Source organism: Ptychodera flava, chromosome 10, assembly GCF_041260155.1.
Source record: "Ptychodera flava strain L36383 chromosome 10, AS_Pfla_20210202, whole genome shotgun sequence".
Taxonomy (NCBI): Eukaryota; Metazoa; Hemichordata; class Enteropneusta; family Ptychoderidae; genus Ptychodera; species Ptychodera flava.
The window spans coordinates 43,940,828-43,957,256 of record NC_091937.1 but is presented as its reverse complement, the minus strand read 5'-3'; the positions used below and the strand labels follow the sequence as shown (position 1 = coordinate 43,957,256).

Here is a 16,429-nt window from a genome sequence, read left to right as displayed (position 1 = left end):
TTATACCGTGGCAGCACAATGATACACTGTACAATCCTCTCGCTGGATTCACTGTGGTTAAAAAGTTCAAAGAAAGTGACTGGTATTCTGTTAAATCTTTGCAGGTTTTGCCAAAAAGTTTTGTTGATTCATTGCCGTCATAAATGATGAAATTAGATAAAAAACAAACAAACAAGGAAAAATTAGGTATTCGTCTTTCTTTTTTGCACGTAAAAAATAAACAACCTTTTGGCCACACCATGCAAAAAATCAAGGATATGTTCTGTTAGTTAAAAAACTTACGAATAATTTAATAAATAAATAGATATGCTAATTTTAAATACTAAATTACCTAAAGAGTTTAAAAGACTACTTGGTGACCCATGATGTAATATTGTTGAGAGAATGCAATTAAAAGTGCATGATTAAACTGCCACTATTATTAAATTGCTATAACTTGTGTAGCCCAGTAAAGTACTGTTAAAATTTGAGAGTCTGTATATCTGTTATCAAAACACATTTTATCTTAAGTCATCTTACTCTACTGGGTCCTACATGGCAAGATTTAGTGTTGTTTTCCTCTGCCGTTTCCATTGCAAAATTGACTTTCTACCGTGGGGAGGATATACCCAAGTTGTCCTTAACCACTGAGATGGTGCGTCTTTTTTCTTGGACATGAACCTATAATATGATTGTTGGTTCATTCCTTTCACCCAATTTCACAAAATGTAGGTCTATCCACTCATTGTAAAATATGGGATAAACCAAACTTTGGTGATGAAAGAGATAATTTGAGAAACATATTCAAGTTTAGTAAAAATATTTTATATGTGCATTTCCCTGAAGGGCAGATTATTCACGACTTCCTATTCATTTGTGGAGAAAATACATATTTGAATTTCTTCATATTTTTAACAGCTTACCTGTTCCATCAAGTATTAACTTATCTCTCATTGTATTGGTATTATTGTTGTGTAAATGTCAACCATGAATACATACTGGTATTCATATTCTCATGTGTGTACATAGGTAGCTTTAGGTATTCGTAATGCCGTGTTAGGATCAGTCAAAGATTACAAAGAGAGTGCAAGACTGTGTGACAAAAGTACATGAAACAAATACATGGAACAGTGTTTTCCATTCATCAAGGTACGGTATAATATAACGTGTGTTATGTGTCTCTGTTAAATTCCATGTCTTTAGGAGGTCACTCTTAGATACTAGCGTGGTGTGTTTCTTACCTGGGTGTGGTTCTGTGCATTTGCCCTGGGAGCAAATTGTTCATGTTTTGAAATAACCCAACTGTATATCATAAAAGATGAAATGTCAAAGAATATTAAATGAATGCAGCCAACATGTAAAATACAGTGAGTGAATTAGGTGATAAATCCACCAGGTTCGTATTTTAAGTAAGTATATTTTATTATAACAGTGTTTGATATATTGTTTATTTATTTTCTTGTGTATTAATATTTTCCAGATTACTCATTATTTATGTATTTATATGTTTATTTTTGACATGTAGTGACTGAGTGCCACTTTCACAACACTACTTGATGTCCACTCAACCCCTACAGGGTACAGGGTCTGTGATATCACTGTACTGAAAATGACCTTTGACCCTACAGTGAGGTCCGCTCATCAATGACACTGCGAAAGTAATACATGTATATACCTCACACCTGAACAAGTTGCTACATCTGTGTTCATTTGGCCTTAGAGTTTGCGTTGTCATCAAAAATTTTCATTGGCTCAAAATCTTCAATTCATTGAGTCAGTGGTTTGACAAGATTTAACGATCAATATGTATTGCCATTGTCAGTGTTGAAATAACACCAAGTACAAAATGAAGTAGTCAAATTTGGATGACTCAAGTACAATAAAGTGGTTAATTTGACCTTGACCACTAAAATTGATATCTGGAAGTGTACATAGATTGATGAAATATATGGTAATGTATTGAAAGCCATTGCCAGTACGGTGTCCCTTATATGACTACACAATAATAGCTGAATTCCTTCATATTGCTGTCTACAGAAATGCATTGCCCAATACCACCACCTGAACCCTCACCCACAGAAATGCCATCGTGTGAACCCATTAAAATGCCATCACCCTGAACCCATTGAAATACCAAACCCACTGAAGTGCCATCACCCAAACCCATTGAAATGCCATCACCATGACCCAACCCCATAAAAACGCCATCACCCAAATCCATTGAAATGCCATCACCCAAACCCATTGAAATGCCATCACCCATACCCATTGGAATGCCATCACCGTGACCCAACCCCATTGAGACGCCATCACCCAAACCCATTGAAATACCATCACCCGAACCCATTGAGCACCATCATCCCAAACCCATTGAAATGCCATCATCACCCAAACTCATTGAAATACCATCACCCAAACCATTGAAATGCCATCACCCAAACCCATTGCCCAAACCCATTGAAATGCCATCACCCAAACCCATTGAAGTACCATCACCCAAACCCATTGAAATGCCATCACCCAAACCCATTGAAATGCCACCACCCAAACCGATTGAAATACCATCACCCAAACCCATTGAAATACCATCACCCAAACCCATTGAAATACCATCACCCAAACCCATTGAAATGCCATCACCCAAACCCATTGAAATGCCATCACCCAAACCCATTGAAATGCCATCACCCAAACCCATTGAAATGCCACCACCCAAACCCATTGAAATACCATCACCCATACCCATTGAAGCACCATCACCCATACCCATTGAAGCACCATCACCCAAACCCATTGAAATGCCATCACCCAAACCCATTGAAATGCCATCACCCAAACCCATTGAAGCACCATCACACAAACCCATTGAAATGCCATCACCCAAACCCATTGAAATGCCATCACCCAAACCCATTGAAATGCCATCACCCAAACCCATTGAAGCACCATCACCCAAACCCATTGAAATGCCATCACCCAAACCCATTGAAATGCCATCACCCAAACCCATTGAAACACCATCACCCAAACCCATTGAAATACCATCACCCATACCCATTGAAGCACCATCACCCAAACCCATTGAAATACCATCACCCAAACCCATTGAAATGCCATCACCCATACCCATTGAAATGCCATCACCCAAACCCATTGAAGCACCATCACACAAACCCATTGAAATGCCATCACCCAAACCCATTGAAATGCCATCACCCATACCCATTGAAATGCCATCACCCATACCCATTGAAGCACCATCACACAAACCCATTGAAATGCCATCACCCAAACTCATTGAAATGCCATCACCCTAACCCATTGAAGCACCATCATACAACCATTGAAGCACCATCATCCAAACCCATTGAAATACTAACACCACACCCATTGAAATACTATCACCCATACCCACTGAAATACCATCATGGTGACTAGATGCCAAGATCACGATTTATCAATAAATTATGTTCCATTACATTGGCAGTCTTCTTTTGATATCCTTGTATTTGCATACAAGCTATAGCTTGTCAAGGAAGCCTAATAACCCCTATGGCAGTAATTGTCATGTTCTATCACAATCCATGACAAGACCATCTCAGATGTTTCTGAGTACTTTATTATAAAACTTTGCATGCCACCTGGCTTGAATAATACTCAGTTCATTTGTAAAGGCCAATAAGCTGCAACTTTTGGCATTCTGTTGGCACAAATTTACTTTCCAGTAGCCAGCTGTAAATGGTCCGTAATTTTCATTCTTGATTTGTCAGGAAGATATTTGAATGTTTCATTGGGGAAAGTTTGAGCAAAAGTTTTGAGTATTTTACTTTTGAGGTATGTCTGACAACAGAGATGATGGAGACTACGTTGTTTACTGTGAGTCACACCACATGTGTATGTCCACTGTGCTGTGACTGGCGTTTTCAATAACCTGCACTGTCATCAAGATACTGCAAAATTGGATTTTGATGGTTTGTTTGCTGGCAAGGACAGAAAAGAGCCGTGTAGGCGAAAAGACAATGCAAGACAGGATGTTAGCAATATCCTGACTGTCATATGTTGCTAAGCCTAGTAATTGTCTAATTGATACAGAAAAGAGAGAAATAGTGGTGTATTTGACTCAGTGATGTCATTTCTTTCATTGATGTATGTACAACAAATGTTAAGTAAAACAGTAGATCAGCACGATTTAGTACATGCAATGCTTCTTCCACATGAAGGTAGAGACAGACTTTAGAAATTTTCTTTCATTTCAGATGTCAGTTTGTTTTCCTGTATGTAAATCGGTTGAACCTTGAGCCTTGTCTCAGTCAGTGTTTACCCACCTACGCTGTTCAGTCAACATTTGTGATGTCATATTATTGCCCACTGCGTACGTCAGGTGTGCACAGGTACGTTCCTGCGATATCCTGTTTTCAGTGCACAGGCTTATTTAGTTTATGGAAAACATGCTGACCTTGTTTCCCGGAACAGAGGATACATCACGTTAAGCTTTGCAACGTAGAGTCTGAGAGATTTATGTGGAAGATGGTGACATCATCTTCAGCAATGCTGAAAATACAGGATGCTTAATGACATTTCAAACTCTGTGGTTTGGCCCAAACCCATTGTTATCAATGGTGATTTTGGGCATGTTTACAGGGTGTTGGGGGGAACGTCTGAATGCCTGTTTCAAAACAAGAACACTGACAGATTTTGACAGCTCGGCAGGAAAAGGGTTAAGGTAGTTTGCGCCTTGAAAGTGAAAGACTTAAACTTTTGCTCAAACTTTCCTTGATGAATCTTTCAACCATTCTCTTTCAAAATCAAGTATAAAAATTTGGGTTCACCATGCAAATTTTGGTACTAGGGGAACAAATAACTCAAGATTTACCGATATTTAAAATTCAAAATGGCCGCCATCCTTGTGTTAACTCCATGGAGAAAAATAAAATTTACAAATTTAGAAAAACTAAGCCGCTGAAAAGTTTTCTTACACTAAGAGCTTCAAAATGAACCCCAACAAGCGGTAGATCAGCAAAATGGTCATACTGTGCATTCCCTCAGCAAAACTGAAGATTTAGGATATTTCAAGCCAATCTGTCAATGTTAATTCTGACTTTAATATTCTAAATCTTTGACACAACCTGTGAAAGTAGAATGCATACAGGATATGACCTGTCATCCTTTTGGCATGAACTCTGTGAAATTTATGGGAAGAATGGCGGTAAACCCTCAGTAATTCCAAAAATGCAGGAAACCTATCATCAGTCGTGACATTTAAACACTGACAGATTTTACCTGAAACCTGACACTACAATCAGTAAAACCAAAAATACAAGACAGTCATAAATATTACTTGAATCTTTTTTTGACTGGCATGGTCAAAGTTCACATGCAGTTTTTCAAACTACACTTTCATTGATGTGATTTGTATGGCTTCTTTAGGCCAATAGCAAATCCATGGCAGGTATATGTACAAATGTAGTGAACAGACTCTTCCAGAAACTATCAGTAGTGTACAGAGAGATTAAAGCTAAATGTCGCAGATCATGTGACAAGCAAATCATGGCAATCCAATCCTGCTCTTCAAAATAGGCGTTCTTGGAACACATCATCGTTCAGTTGACTAAACACTACCGGGTATGGATTATTCAAAATTGTTAATTTACCAAGACTTATAATTCCTTTAAATCTTATTGACATAGTCATGCCCATGTGGAACTCTGCTAAGTGCCATTATGAGCAAACCAGTCCAAACATCGGTTGATGTGGCCTGTCATCCCACTCAAGTGGATGCTATGTGTGTGTACACACAGCATTTATTGATGTCTACTTGGTTATTGAAATTTGCTGTGAAGTTTAATACCAGTATATCGCAGGTGGACAATACCTTCAGATCACATTGTCCTTGCCATGCAATTTATTAAAATGCACTAGAAGGTAGGAAATATCAAATTTTATGATTAAGATGAACTTGACACTTGCTAGCATAGAAATATATATTTACCATCAGATCACTTTGATAATATTTATTAATGTTTGAGGTGATTGCGGTTTTATTTTAATTTCCCTGCTATTCAGTTTAAAAGAGACAATAAATTTCTTGCTGGAGGGTGTCACTGGTAGTTGTAGTCATTGCTGCACACCCTAAATTCTGTTCTGAATATTGTAGGAGGCCCATTTTAGGAAACTGAAAAATGGCTGTGACTAAAAATCCTAAATGAGCAGATGCAGTCTCCTGTTTTATGTTGAGTATAGTTGCAGAACCAATCTGTTCTATTCTGAATTCTCTGTTAATGGGTTGTGGATTATGTAATTGCAAAAATTTTGATATGAATTTATTATAAACTGTGTTATCATTCTATTCACTGACATCATGTCATGGAGAGAAAATATGTTGATTCTATCACACATCTGGGTACCGGTACCTGCAACAATGATATTGATTATAATTTCTGCAGTATATAGTAACTAGTAGTTGAGTTCATGTCTGACGCTTGTCTGATGTATATTACCTCATCTATTCCGGCCAAAAAAGTTCTAGAAATTTGTCAGCTGTTGAGTTAAATAATAATCATTAATTAAATTAATTTAAATTTCATTGCCATGTTGAATGTGATAAAATTTCCAAGTTCATTCTGATTTCAATTTACTGTTAAGATAGAATTTGCTTCAGGGACAGAAATTCGCACTCAAATTTTTACAACATTTTTTGATCCACTGCTCGTGCAGGCTCATTTTGAAAGTTCTTGGAGTAAGTAAATTCTTCACTGTCGTATTTCTCGTGGAAATAGGAAATTAAGTTTTACCGCATAGAGTTTACACAGGATCGGTCGCCATTTTGAATTTCAAATATTGTTAACTTTAAAGGTAATTTGTTTCCATAGTACCAAAACTTACACGATAGCCCCTGATTTTTATGCATGATTTTGAAAGAGAGTTTGAAAGTTTCCTCAAACAAAGTTTGGGCAAAAGTTTAAGTCTTCCATTTTCAAGGCACACTCTAACGTAGACGCAATTGTGTTGTTTTTGCTGACTGGTGTTGTTACTGTTTCTTGATATGATGCAATAATTCAGATAATGGTGTAGTAGTTAGATTTGATAACAACAGTGTTGCTGATAATTCATGTTCATGTTGAATTATTAAAAAAAGATAAAAATTATATACTGATGCTATCGCTGTTTCACATGAAACCATTAACTTTGCAAAAGCAACTCTTCTGTAATTATCACAAACTCACCATTTCCTGTCATGTACAAAGTCATGACATGCGTTTCACTCTTCAATTATATTTGTGATTGTTTGTTGAAATAAAACATTCCAATTCGAAACAATGAAATCTTGTTCTAGTTTAATCACTGCCATTTTGCTAATGATTCACCTTCTATTCACCCATGTCAGTCATCATCGACATCTCAAAAAATTTTGCAAAAGGTTCAATACCACCTGAAAGACTTTGTGTATTTGAGCGTTCAATAGGCAATTACTGTAAAACAGGCCATCACAGTTCAGTTTGTACTACCGTTGCAAGTTGTACAAATATGTCACCAGATACCTGATACCATCTGGAAACTGAACTTTGAAATTTAGGTTTGCATGATGTGTATCTCGTTCAATACTTTTTTTTATGCTTTTGCGTAAGAGAGAGATTGATTTTTTGTCAAGGTTTTTTTGCCATGCGTCAATAGTGAGATGTTTGAAATAATCGGTACGGCGCTACATTTGCAGTCAATATCTGATCTAGGTCTGCCCAGTGATGCTGCTGGATTTATCACTGCAAATAGTGAAAGATTAATTCCATGGGAAGATAGTGCCATGTTCATGCTAAGACTTGCTTTACCGGTTTGATAAGGGTTACATTAGAAGATTTAGATATGGTTGCAAAAATCAAGGGACCAGCGATGTCTATGGAGTGTTGTCATCTGTTGTATGTTTAGCCAGTGTTTTTGTTGCGGGTTAAGCGGATAATTAAAATGTTACCCTCCCTGTTATTTTACCAGGGTTCCCCGACTTTAGCAAAAACACCAGTGGCATTAGTGTGCAGTGGTCCAGCAAACACAAATCCCAGATGCACTCGCATGCAAGACAAGCCAAGATATGTATGCTGGCCAATGATAAATGAAACGAAGACATGAATATATTTGGTCCTTTCGCTTCTCCATATGAGATAAGTGAAAAGTATGCGTGTGCATGACTCTGGTCCAGAAAGACCAATACTACATGAATATCACCTACTGCTGTGGTTGTAGTCCAGTGATTCACATACCGATACATACATTTGCCACAGTCCCAGCACAGGAAGATGTACATATAGCCCATTGCCATTGCCATGGCGACAGTCCAGATAAACTATACAGCCCCTTTGCCTTGATCCTTCACCACAAGGCATACACATTACTCTGTACTACATGTATGGCCCAATGTCATGGTTGCATTGAGTCCAGTATAGTTTATACTTTACATCATGTACCGGTATGGTAATTCAACCGTCAGAAATCAGCTATAGGTACATATATGGACCCATCGCCATGGTAACAGTCCAGTGAAGTATATACATGTACAGCCTGTTGCCATAGTCTCAGTTCAGAGGGATTCAATATTCATGTTCCATGGCCAATCGCTGCAGTAGCAGTCCAATAAAGAATGTAAACTAAACAGCCAGTTTGCCAGTTTGCCAAAGTTCTGGCTAACAGCAAGTTCTACACATTTTGCAAGGCCCCTCACCATGGTCATATATCACCAAGGACAAAGGTCTTCATTGAAAATATTCATATTCAAGGAAATGACAATTTTGTTAGTCAATTTACATCAACAGATCATTAGAACTTTCACTGGATTCTCATTAGAAATGTTTTTCAGTTCTGCAAACAGAGAAATCACTGTACATAAGCTAACATCAATCACAGAGAAGATTTATCTTATCACCTCCACAATTACAGTTTCCTATCTTCCTTATCAAAACATGACAAATGATTATGAGATGTAGGCACATTTGGGATGACAGCTGATGCAGCGATAAACACAGTATTGAGGTCACTCATCCTCATTTCTGCAGCAATGAAAGATAAATGATTAAAAAAGAAGTCAGAAAAGATCAGAAAAAACATAGCCTTCCTTTTCATGAAAATCTATACAATGGATTTAATCTTTTACATCAATCTTACTTGCCAAACATTATTCTGTATTTGTCTGAGTTTAAGCTATATGTAACAATAGTTTAAAAGTAAATTCTATTTATGTACGTCTTTAAAAGTCCCTTTTCAAAAATCAAGATGAAGAATGTAGTTTTGTTAGATTGCTCTGATTTGCATACCATTTATCAGTGACTAATTTTCTGGAGTGTAACTAATTTTCTAAAGTGCTTTCCTTACATTTGTAGAGAAACAGAACTGATTTAGCTCTGCACATAAACAACTGAAAAGCTAGAAATAAAATATTGGATGAAAAATCAACCTTGAATTTGGAATATGATGTTCATAGTGTAACTGCATTGTGATCTACATTTAACTGTATGATAGTGTTGTAATGGACAGTGTGGAAATTGCAAAACATGACAAGAATTGATTTGTTTGTTCTGAGCTGATTCATGTGAAAGTGGTTACAACTAATTTCATTGCACAGAAATTGTAATGGTGATAGGAAAACTGATGATAATATGATACTCTGGGTGACACTTTTACTAAATATATGCAGAAGAGTTACAGTATTGGAGGTTCCAAAACAGTTAAAATGAAAATGCAAAAAAAAAGATCATACATGTACATGTATGTCAGTGATTGTTTAATATCAACACACTGAAACGAGGTTGTTCTGCTGTAGATAGCTTTCAAACCTTACATGTCCACCTCTGCTTTGTGACTCATCACACTACGTTCAGTTTCAATGATTTTGCGATGCAATTAAATCCAAGCATTATACGACTAGCATGTACCAGCATTACAATTTGGTCTTTTCATACTAATATCAACAAACACGGACTCACATTATGCTCTTTCAAAACTCTAATCACAATGCATCTAACAAAATTACCGTTAATATTTCTCTTTCTGTATATTTCTCCGTGAATTTATCCCTGTCTGCACACCTCTGGTGGCTGTTTGCGTAATTTATCCGAACGGATTTTACATTGAAAGCTGGAACAGGTGGTCTGTATGCCATTTCAGAATGAAAAGGTCAAAGCATGATGGGAATGAAAAGAATTTGTATTCTGTCAGTTAATTCTGTTTTCTTTGCATGGAATTTTCAGCGGCAAGTTAATAAACAGAGGATGTGATCTGAATTACCTTTGGTTGTAGGAAAACTGAATACACAAATATCAATTCATAGGGTCATAGGTTGTCAGGTTGTAATGCTGTACCGGTAGTACATGTGTGTGCCATATACAGTATACAAATGCTATTTTTTCACCTCCCCTGTTCTTGTTATTCTGTGATGGCTGTTGGTTTAAATACTGATTGCTGTTTGGTATTGAAGTTTGATTGTACACCAAAGAATCTTATAGTCCCATATATGTACCATGTAGTTTGTCTCCTTGACGCCTGTTTTCCAATGAGACAAGTGTGCTTTGTATGCTACATGTACATTGGGGCATCTCGAACTCCAGAAAGTTCCCATGTTTTTAGCTCCGCTGTCAGCGACGCGGAGCTTATCAAATAGGTTGATTTTCCGTCGTCGTCCGTCGTCCGTCGTCGTCGTCCGTCGTCGTCGTCCGTCGTCGTCCGTCAACAATTGCCTTCTCCTCTGAAACCGCAAGTCCAATTGCTGTGAATTTAATATGCAGTTCACTTGAGGTGACCTCACTTCAGTTTGTTCAAATTGTGGTGAAATTTGCATATTTGTATTTTTGGACTTTTTTGGTGTTTTTGGTAAAAAAATCTTCTTCTCTGAAACGCTTGTCCGATTGCTTTGAAATTTGATATGCAGTTTGCTTAGGGTGACTTCAGTCAGATTTGTTCAAATTGTGGTGAAATTTGCATATTTGTATTTTTAAGGCAATTTTTGTCATTTTTGGTAAAAAATCTTTAAAAATCTTCTTCTTCAAAACTACCGGTCAGATAGCTTTGATATTTGGTACATAGGTCCCTAGGGATGATCTATTTCAGATTTGTTCAAATTGTGCAGAAATATGCAAATTTGCATTTTTAAGGCAATTTTTGCCATTTTTGGTCAAAACATGTATTTCTCAAAAAGTACTGGTCTGATAGTTTTGAAATTTGGTATACAGGTTTCTATCGATGAACTTAGTAACATGTATTGAATTTCTGATGAAATCTGTAATTTTGTATTTTTGGTAATTTTGTATTTTGGGGCAATTTTTGCCATTTTTGGTCAAAAAATGTGTATTTCCAAAACTACTCATCTGATAGCTTTGAAATTTGGTATACAGGTTCCTACAGATTAACTAAATGATATTTATTGAAATTATGATGAAATCTACAATTTTGTAATTTTGGGGCAATTTTTACCACTTTTGGTCAAAAAATGTGTTTCTCAAAAAGTACTGGTCTGATAGTTTTGAAATTTGGTATACAGGTTTCTATTGATGAACTAAGTAATATGTATTGAATTTCTGATGAAATCTGTAATTTTGAATTTTTGGGGCAACTTTTGCCATTTTGGTCAAAAAATGTGTATTTCCAAAACTACTCATCTGATAGCTTTGAAATTTGGTGTACAGGTTTCTATAGATGAACTAAATGATAGTTATTGAAATTATGATGAAATCTGCAATTTTGTAATTTTGGGGCAATTTTTGCCATTTTTGGTCAAAACATGTGTTTTTAAAAAAGTACTGGTGAACTAAATGATATTTATTGAAATAATGATGAAATCTGCAATTTTGAATTTTTGGGGCAATTTTTCCCATTTTTGGTCAAAAAATGCGTTTCTCAAAAAGTACTTGTCTAACAGCTTTGAAATTTGGTATACAGGTTTCTATAGATGAACTAAATTTGATCTTTTGAAATTATGATGAAATCTGCAATTTTTATTTTTGGGGGCAATTGTTGCCATTTTTGGTCAAAAAATTTATTCTCAAAAATTACTCATCAGATAGCTTTGGTTGACATGTTCTTAGGGATGATCCTATGTGATACATTCAAAGTATGATGAAATCTTCAATTGTGTATTTTTGCAGCTTATTTTAGCCATTTTTTTCTGGCCACTGCATTGAGCTATCAAAGATTTCCACCTTCTTCATCAACATGTGTCAAAAATAGTTATTCTCTACATAAACACAGCGGAGCTATATCGGCCGCTAGGTCGCTTGTTTACTTATAACAGTAACTTGTGTATTGCTAGTGTAAAGAAATTTTCCAAAATTCTTAAAATAAAACTGACCCTAAGTTCACAACTTACACTTTATGAAACCCTTACCTAGGCAGATTGTATTGATGCTTGAAGCATATGTCAAACAATGTACATTTAATAATAGTATTAATTTATGCAAAGTGTACTATTGATTATTGTTTTGGTATGCAAATCTGGCAATAATGAATCATTATCAATTAAAAATAGTCATATACTTCAAATTGTACACTACACACTGTAGCATAAAGAGGTCCCAACTCTCTCCAGAATGACATGTAATACACAGGTTGGAAGTTCTCTATCTTAAATTCCACATCACCAGAATCTTCATCTCAAGTGATTGGTAATGCAATACATGTACCTGATACTATTGGCCATGGCAAATATACTGACGTTTTCACTATTGCCTTACTACAGCTTTGTGGTATGCTCTAAGCCATTCAGTGGTGTTCAGTTGCCAAGGTCAACTACTTCATATTGTACACATGCCGTAGGGGCAGTGACTGTATTGCTGTCCTCATATGATCACATGACACGTTTCAAGTGTCCTAGCATCCTCCTACATGTATACTCTGGCTGCCAGGTCTGGTTTTACACCCACTGCAACAGGACTGTGGTTTCACTCTGATTGCCAGGGTCCGAGTTGTCTGGTCACACCCTGGTTGCCATGAGACAGATGTCATTTTACAGTGGCCTCCATTTGGCATACAGATATTTAAATAGTTCTATTATTTATGCTCTCTCTCTCTCTCTCTCTCTCTCTCTCTCTCTCTCTCTCTCTCTCTCTCTCTCTCTCTCTCTCTCTCTCTCTGCCACCTGCTAGGTACATGTAATGATTGTCAAAACAGTACATGTAAAGAACTCGTGGCAGTTTAATCATGTTAATCATGATGAGAAATGTTATCAATATGTAACAATCTAGAAGCGAATTTTTAATTTGGCTTATTCGTGATCCTAAATTTAAAGTTTGTATCATATATTCTCATAAACTCTATGGGGATATCATTTAATAGGATTTTATGATGCATAGTTTGTCATGGATTGCATTATTACCTTTGTAGATGGTAACAATGATATTACTTATATTACTAGATTATATTTCTTGATGTTATTGATGAATTACAATCTGATTTAATTTTTGAAATGCTAGATACAAAAATTGTACATTGTGCTTTAGTGTTTTTCATTTTATGTATAATTAAGTCTGGTGGAATGCAGTCCATTTATTAATAATCCCTTTGTAATGAATGTGGGAAAACGATAGTTTAGAAATGATAACTTGTGAAATCTGATGCTGATGAGATGGCCAATCATGACCTTTGCACTCAGAAAGTTGTCTCCTTTGAGCTTGTTACATTTCTGAACACTTTGAATCAATTTTAGAATTTCTGGAAATATCTTTGTATTAGCCCTATATCAGTACATACTGTAATAATGTTTGAAATTTTCTCACATCTAACGGAACTGGTTGGTCATCAATTTAGCTCAAGATATACTGTCTCTGACTAGTCCATTCTGCATGACATATCATTGACCTTTGAATTCTGATCTATGTCATCACCTATAAACTTTGACATCAGGAGGAGCATCCCTTGTTCTTCTTGACCTACCATTGACCTTTGGATTCTGACCTATGTCATCACCGTTAATGACATCACAAGGGGATCCCTTGTTAGGATGAGAGTTGCTATTACAGTGTAGATAAAGTCTGTTCAGAACGGTGCTCAATTGTCAAAAATAACAAAGTGAAACAGATACATGCATGTGGTTGATAATAAATACTTGGTATTTTGACACACTTCAAGATGTACACCATAGAAACATGGTTGACACACAGAACAAAAATGCTTAAATATTTGTCAACTATTAAAGATATTTCGACTTAAACATGTACAACATTATTCGCCAATTACCACAAAATTAGTGTTGATCATTCATAAAATATCAGAAGTAGAAGCAGAAACTGAGGCTAGTCATTTGACTAGACGTGATATCCTATGATCATGGGTCTGAAAGAAAATGAACCTGATTCTGGTGGGCAAGTTATCATCTGTGCTGATGGTTAGAAGAGCAATGATATCATCAAAGCCAAGGAAAGAGCATCAGTTTAACGGAGATACCGTAGGCATTATGATTTGAGTGAGTACAATCCTTAATTGTAACTAAATGCCAATGGTCATGGTCAAGTTTGTGACTTGAGAGTTCAAATCTAACTTGAAAAATGTGTCATGTCAGGTTTTCATATGATTTTAATATTTTTTCATGAGTTAAATTTTGTTCAGTATCTTCAAAATATCAAAGATTTATGGTAGTTTCAAGAAACTGACAAAAACATAGTTTGACATTCAAAAATAAACGTCAATATTCTGGCTATTGATAACTTTTCAGATTGAAGGGAACTTATAGGAGGTAATTTGTATTGCAAGTTCATCTCTGAAATTTCACACTTTCAGCTAAATTTGACCGGGCAGTTGTGAACTACAGCCCCTTCGGAAAAAAGATTAAGATCTGAGAAAAAGGGAAAGTAGAGGAGTTCACCCATTTAGCCTTCATCATCTATATAAAATTGCTATGTTTATATGAATGAATGCAATTTTAGTACACTTACATCTATAAGATCAAATATGTTTAAGCTGATGATAGAGGCAGTCACAATGCACTCAAAAAATCTAGTGCCAGCTTTGCCTTGTGAAATACACTTACTAAAGCCTCACAAAAAAAAAGTACCACTACAAAATTTCAAAATGACGATGAGAATTTTTCAAACATTGAAATGTTGACATCATCATGACAGATGAACAGCATGTACAATATAGGGAATTCATATATATGCTAATTATTCTGCAGTACACAGCAAAACTAATATGTGAAGGTTGTATCCAAGAGTCATAAAATGTTACACATCTATACACAAAATCATATTGAGACAATCTTGCTGGTGTTTTGAAGTAGTTGGCTCAACTTGGCAAAGATATGAAAGTTGCCGAAAAGTTTTGCATAACCCAAGTCATAAACCAGAAGGGACCTTTGTGTGATGCTGTACCTATGGTGGTGTTGTTTCAGTCAGTTCTGGTATGCACTCTTATGTATACCAGCATATCTATGCACATGGGTATGTCAGTTTCATGGAAATATATTTATACTATCGACCTATGGTTTGTGTCCACTTTGATTTCTCTCAAGAGCATTGTTACAAAAAATTATTTTTAGCTTGTGAACAAGAAAAGGCATGATTCTTTGACACCAGTTCTCGGAACTTGTCAGGTTAAACGCAGTTACACAATTCCTTTGAATTCTCCAGAACCAATTAGTTCCATAAAGAAGACATTTATAAAGTGAGATTTCATTTTTGCTCCTCTTTGGGAGCTATTTATCATTTGATTAGTTTTATCGTGCTATTCAAAATGTTCACAGATGCTTTTGACAATAGATGTGTCACTTGCAAAGTTTCCAGGAATTCTACAGGCAAAAACATCTTCAAAGAAATTCTAGAACACCTCAAAGAAAAAACAGATGAAATCATAGAGTAATTGCTATACTGATAGATATTATTACTTTACATTAATATAATTTGAGTACTAAGTAATTTTTCTGCTGAATAATGTTGTTAGTAATTGCTTTATAGTGTAGCTGCAAATTGATTTGGCAGATTTTGTTTTGTCAACTCCTTGTAAATAAGCAGTGTGTCTGTCTGTGTTGTGTTGTATGTTGATATACCAGTATTATCACTTTAGTAAAAGGTGCCAAGTTTCATATGTGTCTGAGAATTCCATATTTCAGAGTAAAAATAAAATACCGGTAAATAAATCCTAGTAAAGGGTATTTCTTCTTCTACTACTTCACAGTCAATGTGGTCAAGTGCATCTCTGTGCATAAATTTCACAGTTTGTTATCTTTGGTCCATGGTGAAATTCTTGTCTCATTTCCCAACGGTTTTTCTCCAGAATAAACAGGACACATGGTGTTCTACAGACTCAGTATCAAGAGATCACATGATGGTGATACAAACAAAACCCACATGTCCGAACGAGTATGGAAATACACCTATTTGCCCTGTACTTTTGTTTGTACCTCAGTATATTCAAATTCTGGGTTTAACATATTATGAAAAGGACTAGGTGCTCAGAGCATTAAAGGAAATATGTTCCCTGTATCTAT

At 35.9% G+C, this 16,429-nt stretch overlaps 2 protein-coding genes across 5 annotated transcripts in view; both read left to right on the top strand.

The window, feature by feature from the left end:
* LOC139142920 (syntaxin-binding protein 5-like) overlaps nt 1-16,429 on the top strand; it is an 82,924-nt gene that overhangs the window by 12,660 nt on the left and 53,835 nt on the right. The gene's annotated exons all lie outside the window — the stretch shown is intronic.
* LOC139142946 (uncharacterized) lies at nt 2,355-3,296 on the top strand. The gene has a single exon (XM_070713142.1). It carries the CDS (start codon nt 2,355-2,357, stop codon nt 3,294-3,296), a length of 942 nt encoding a protein of 313 aa, XP_070569243.1.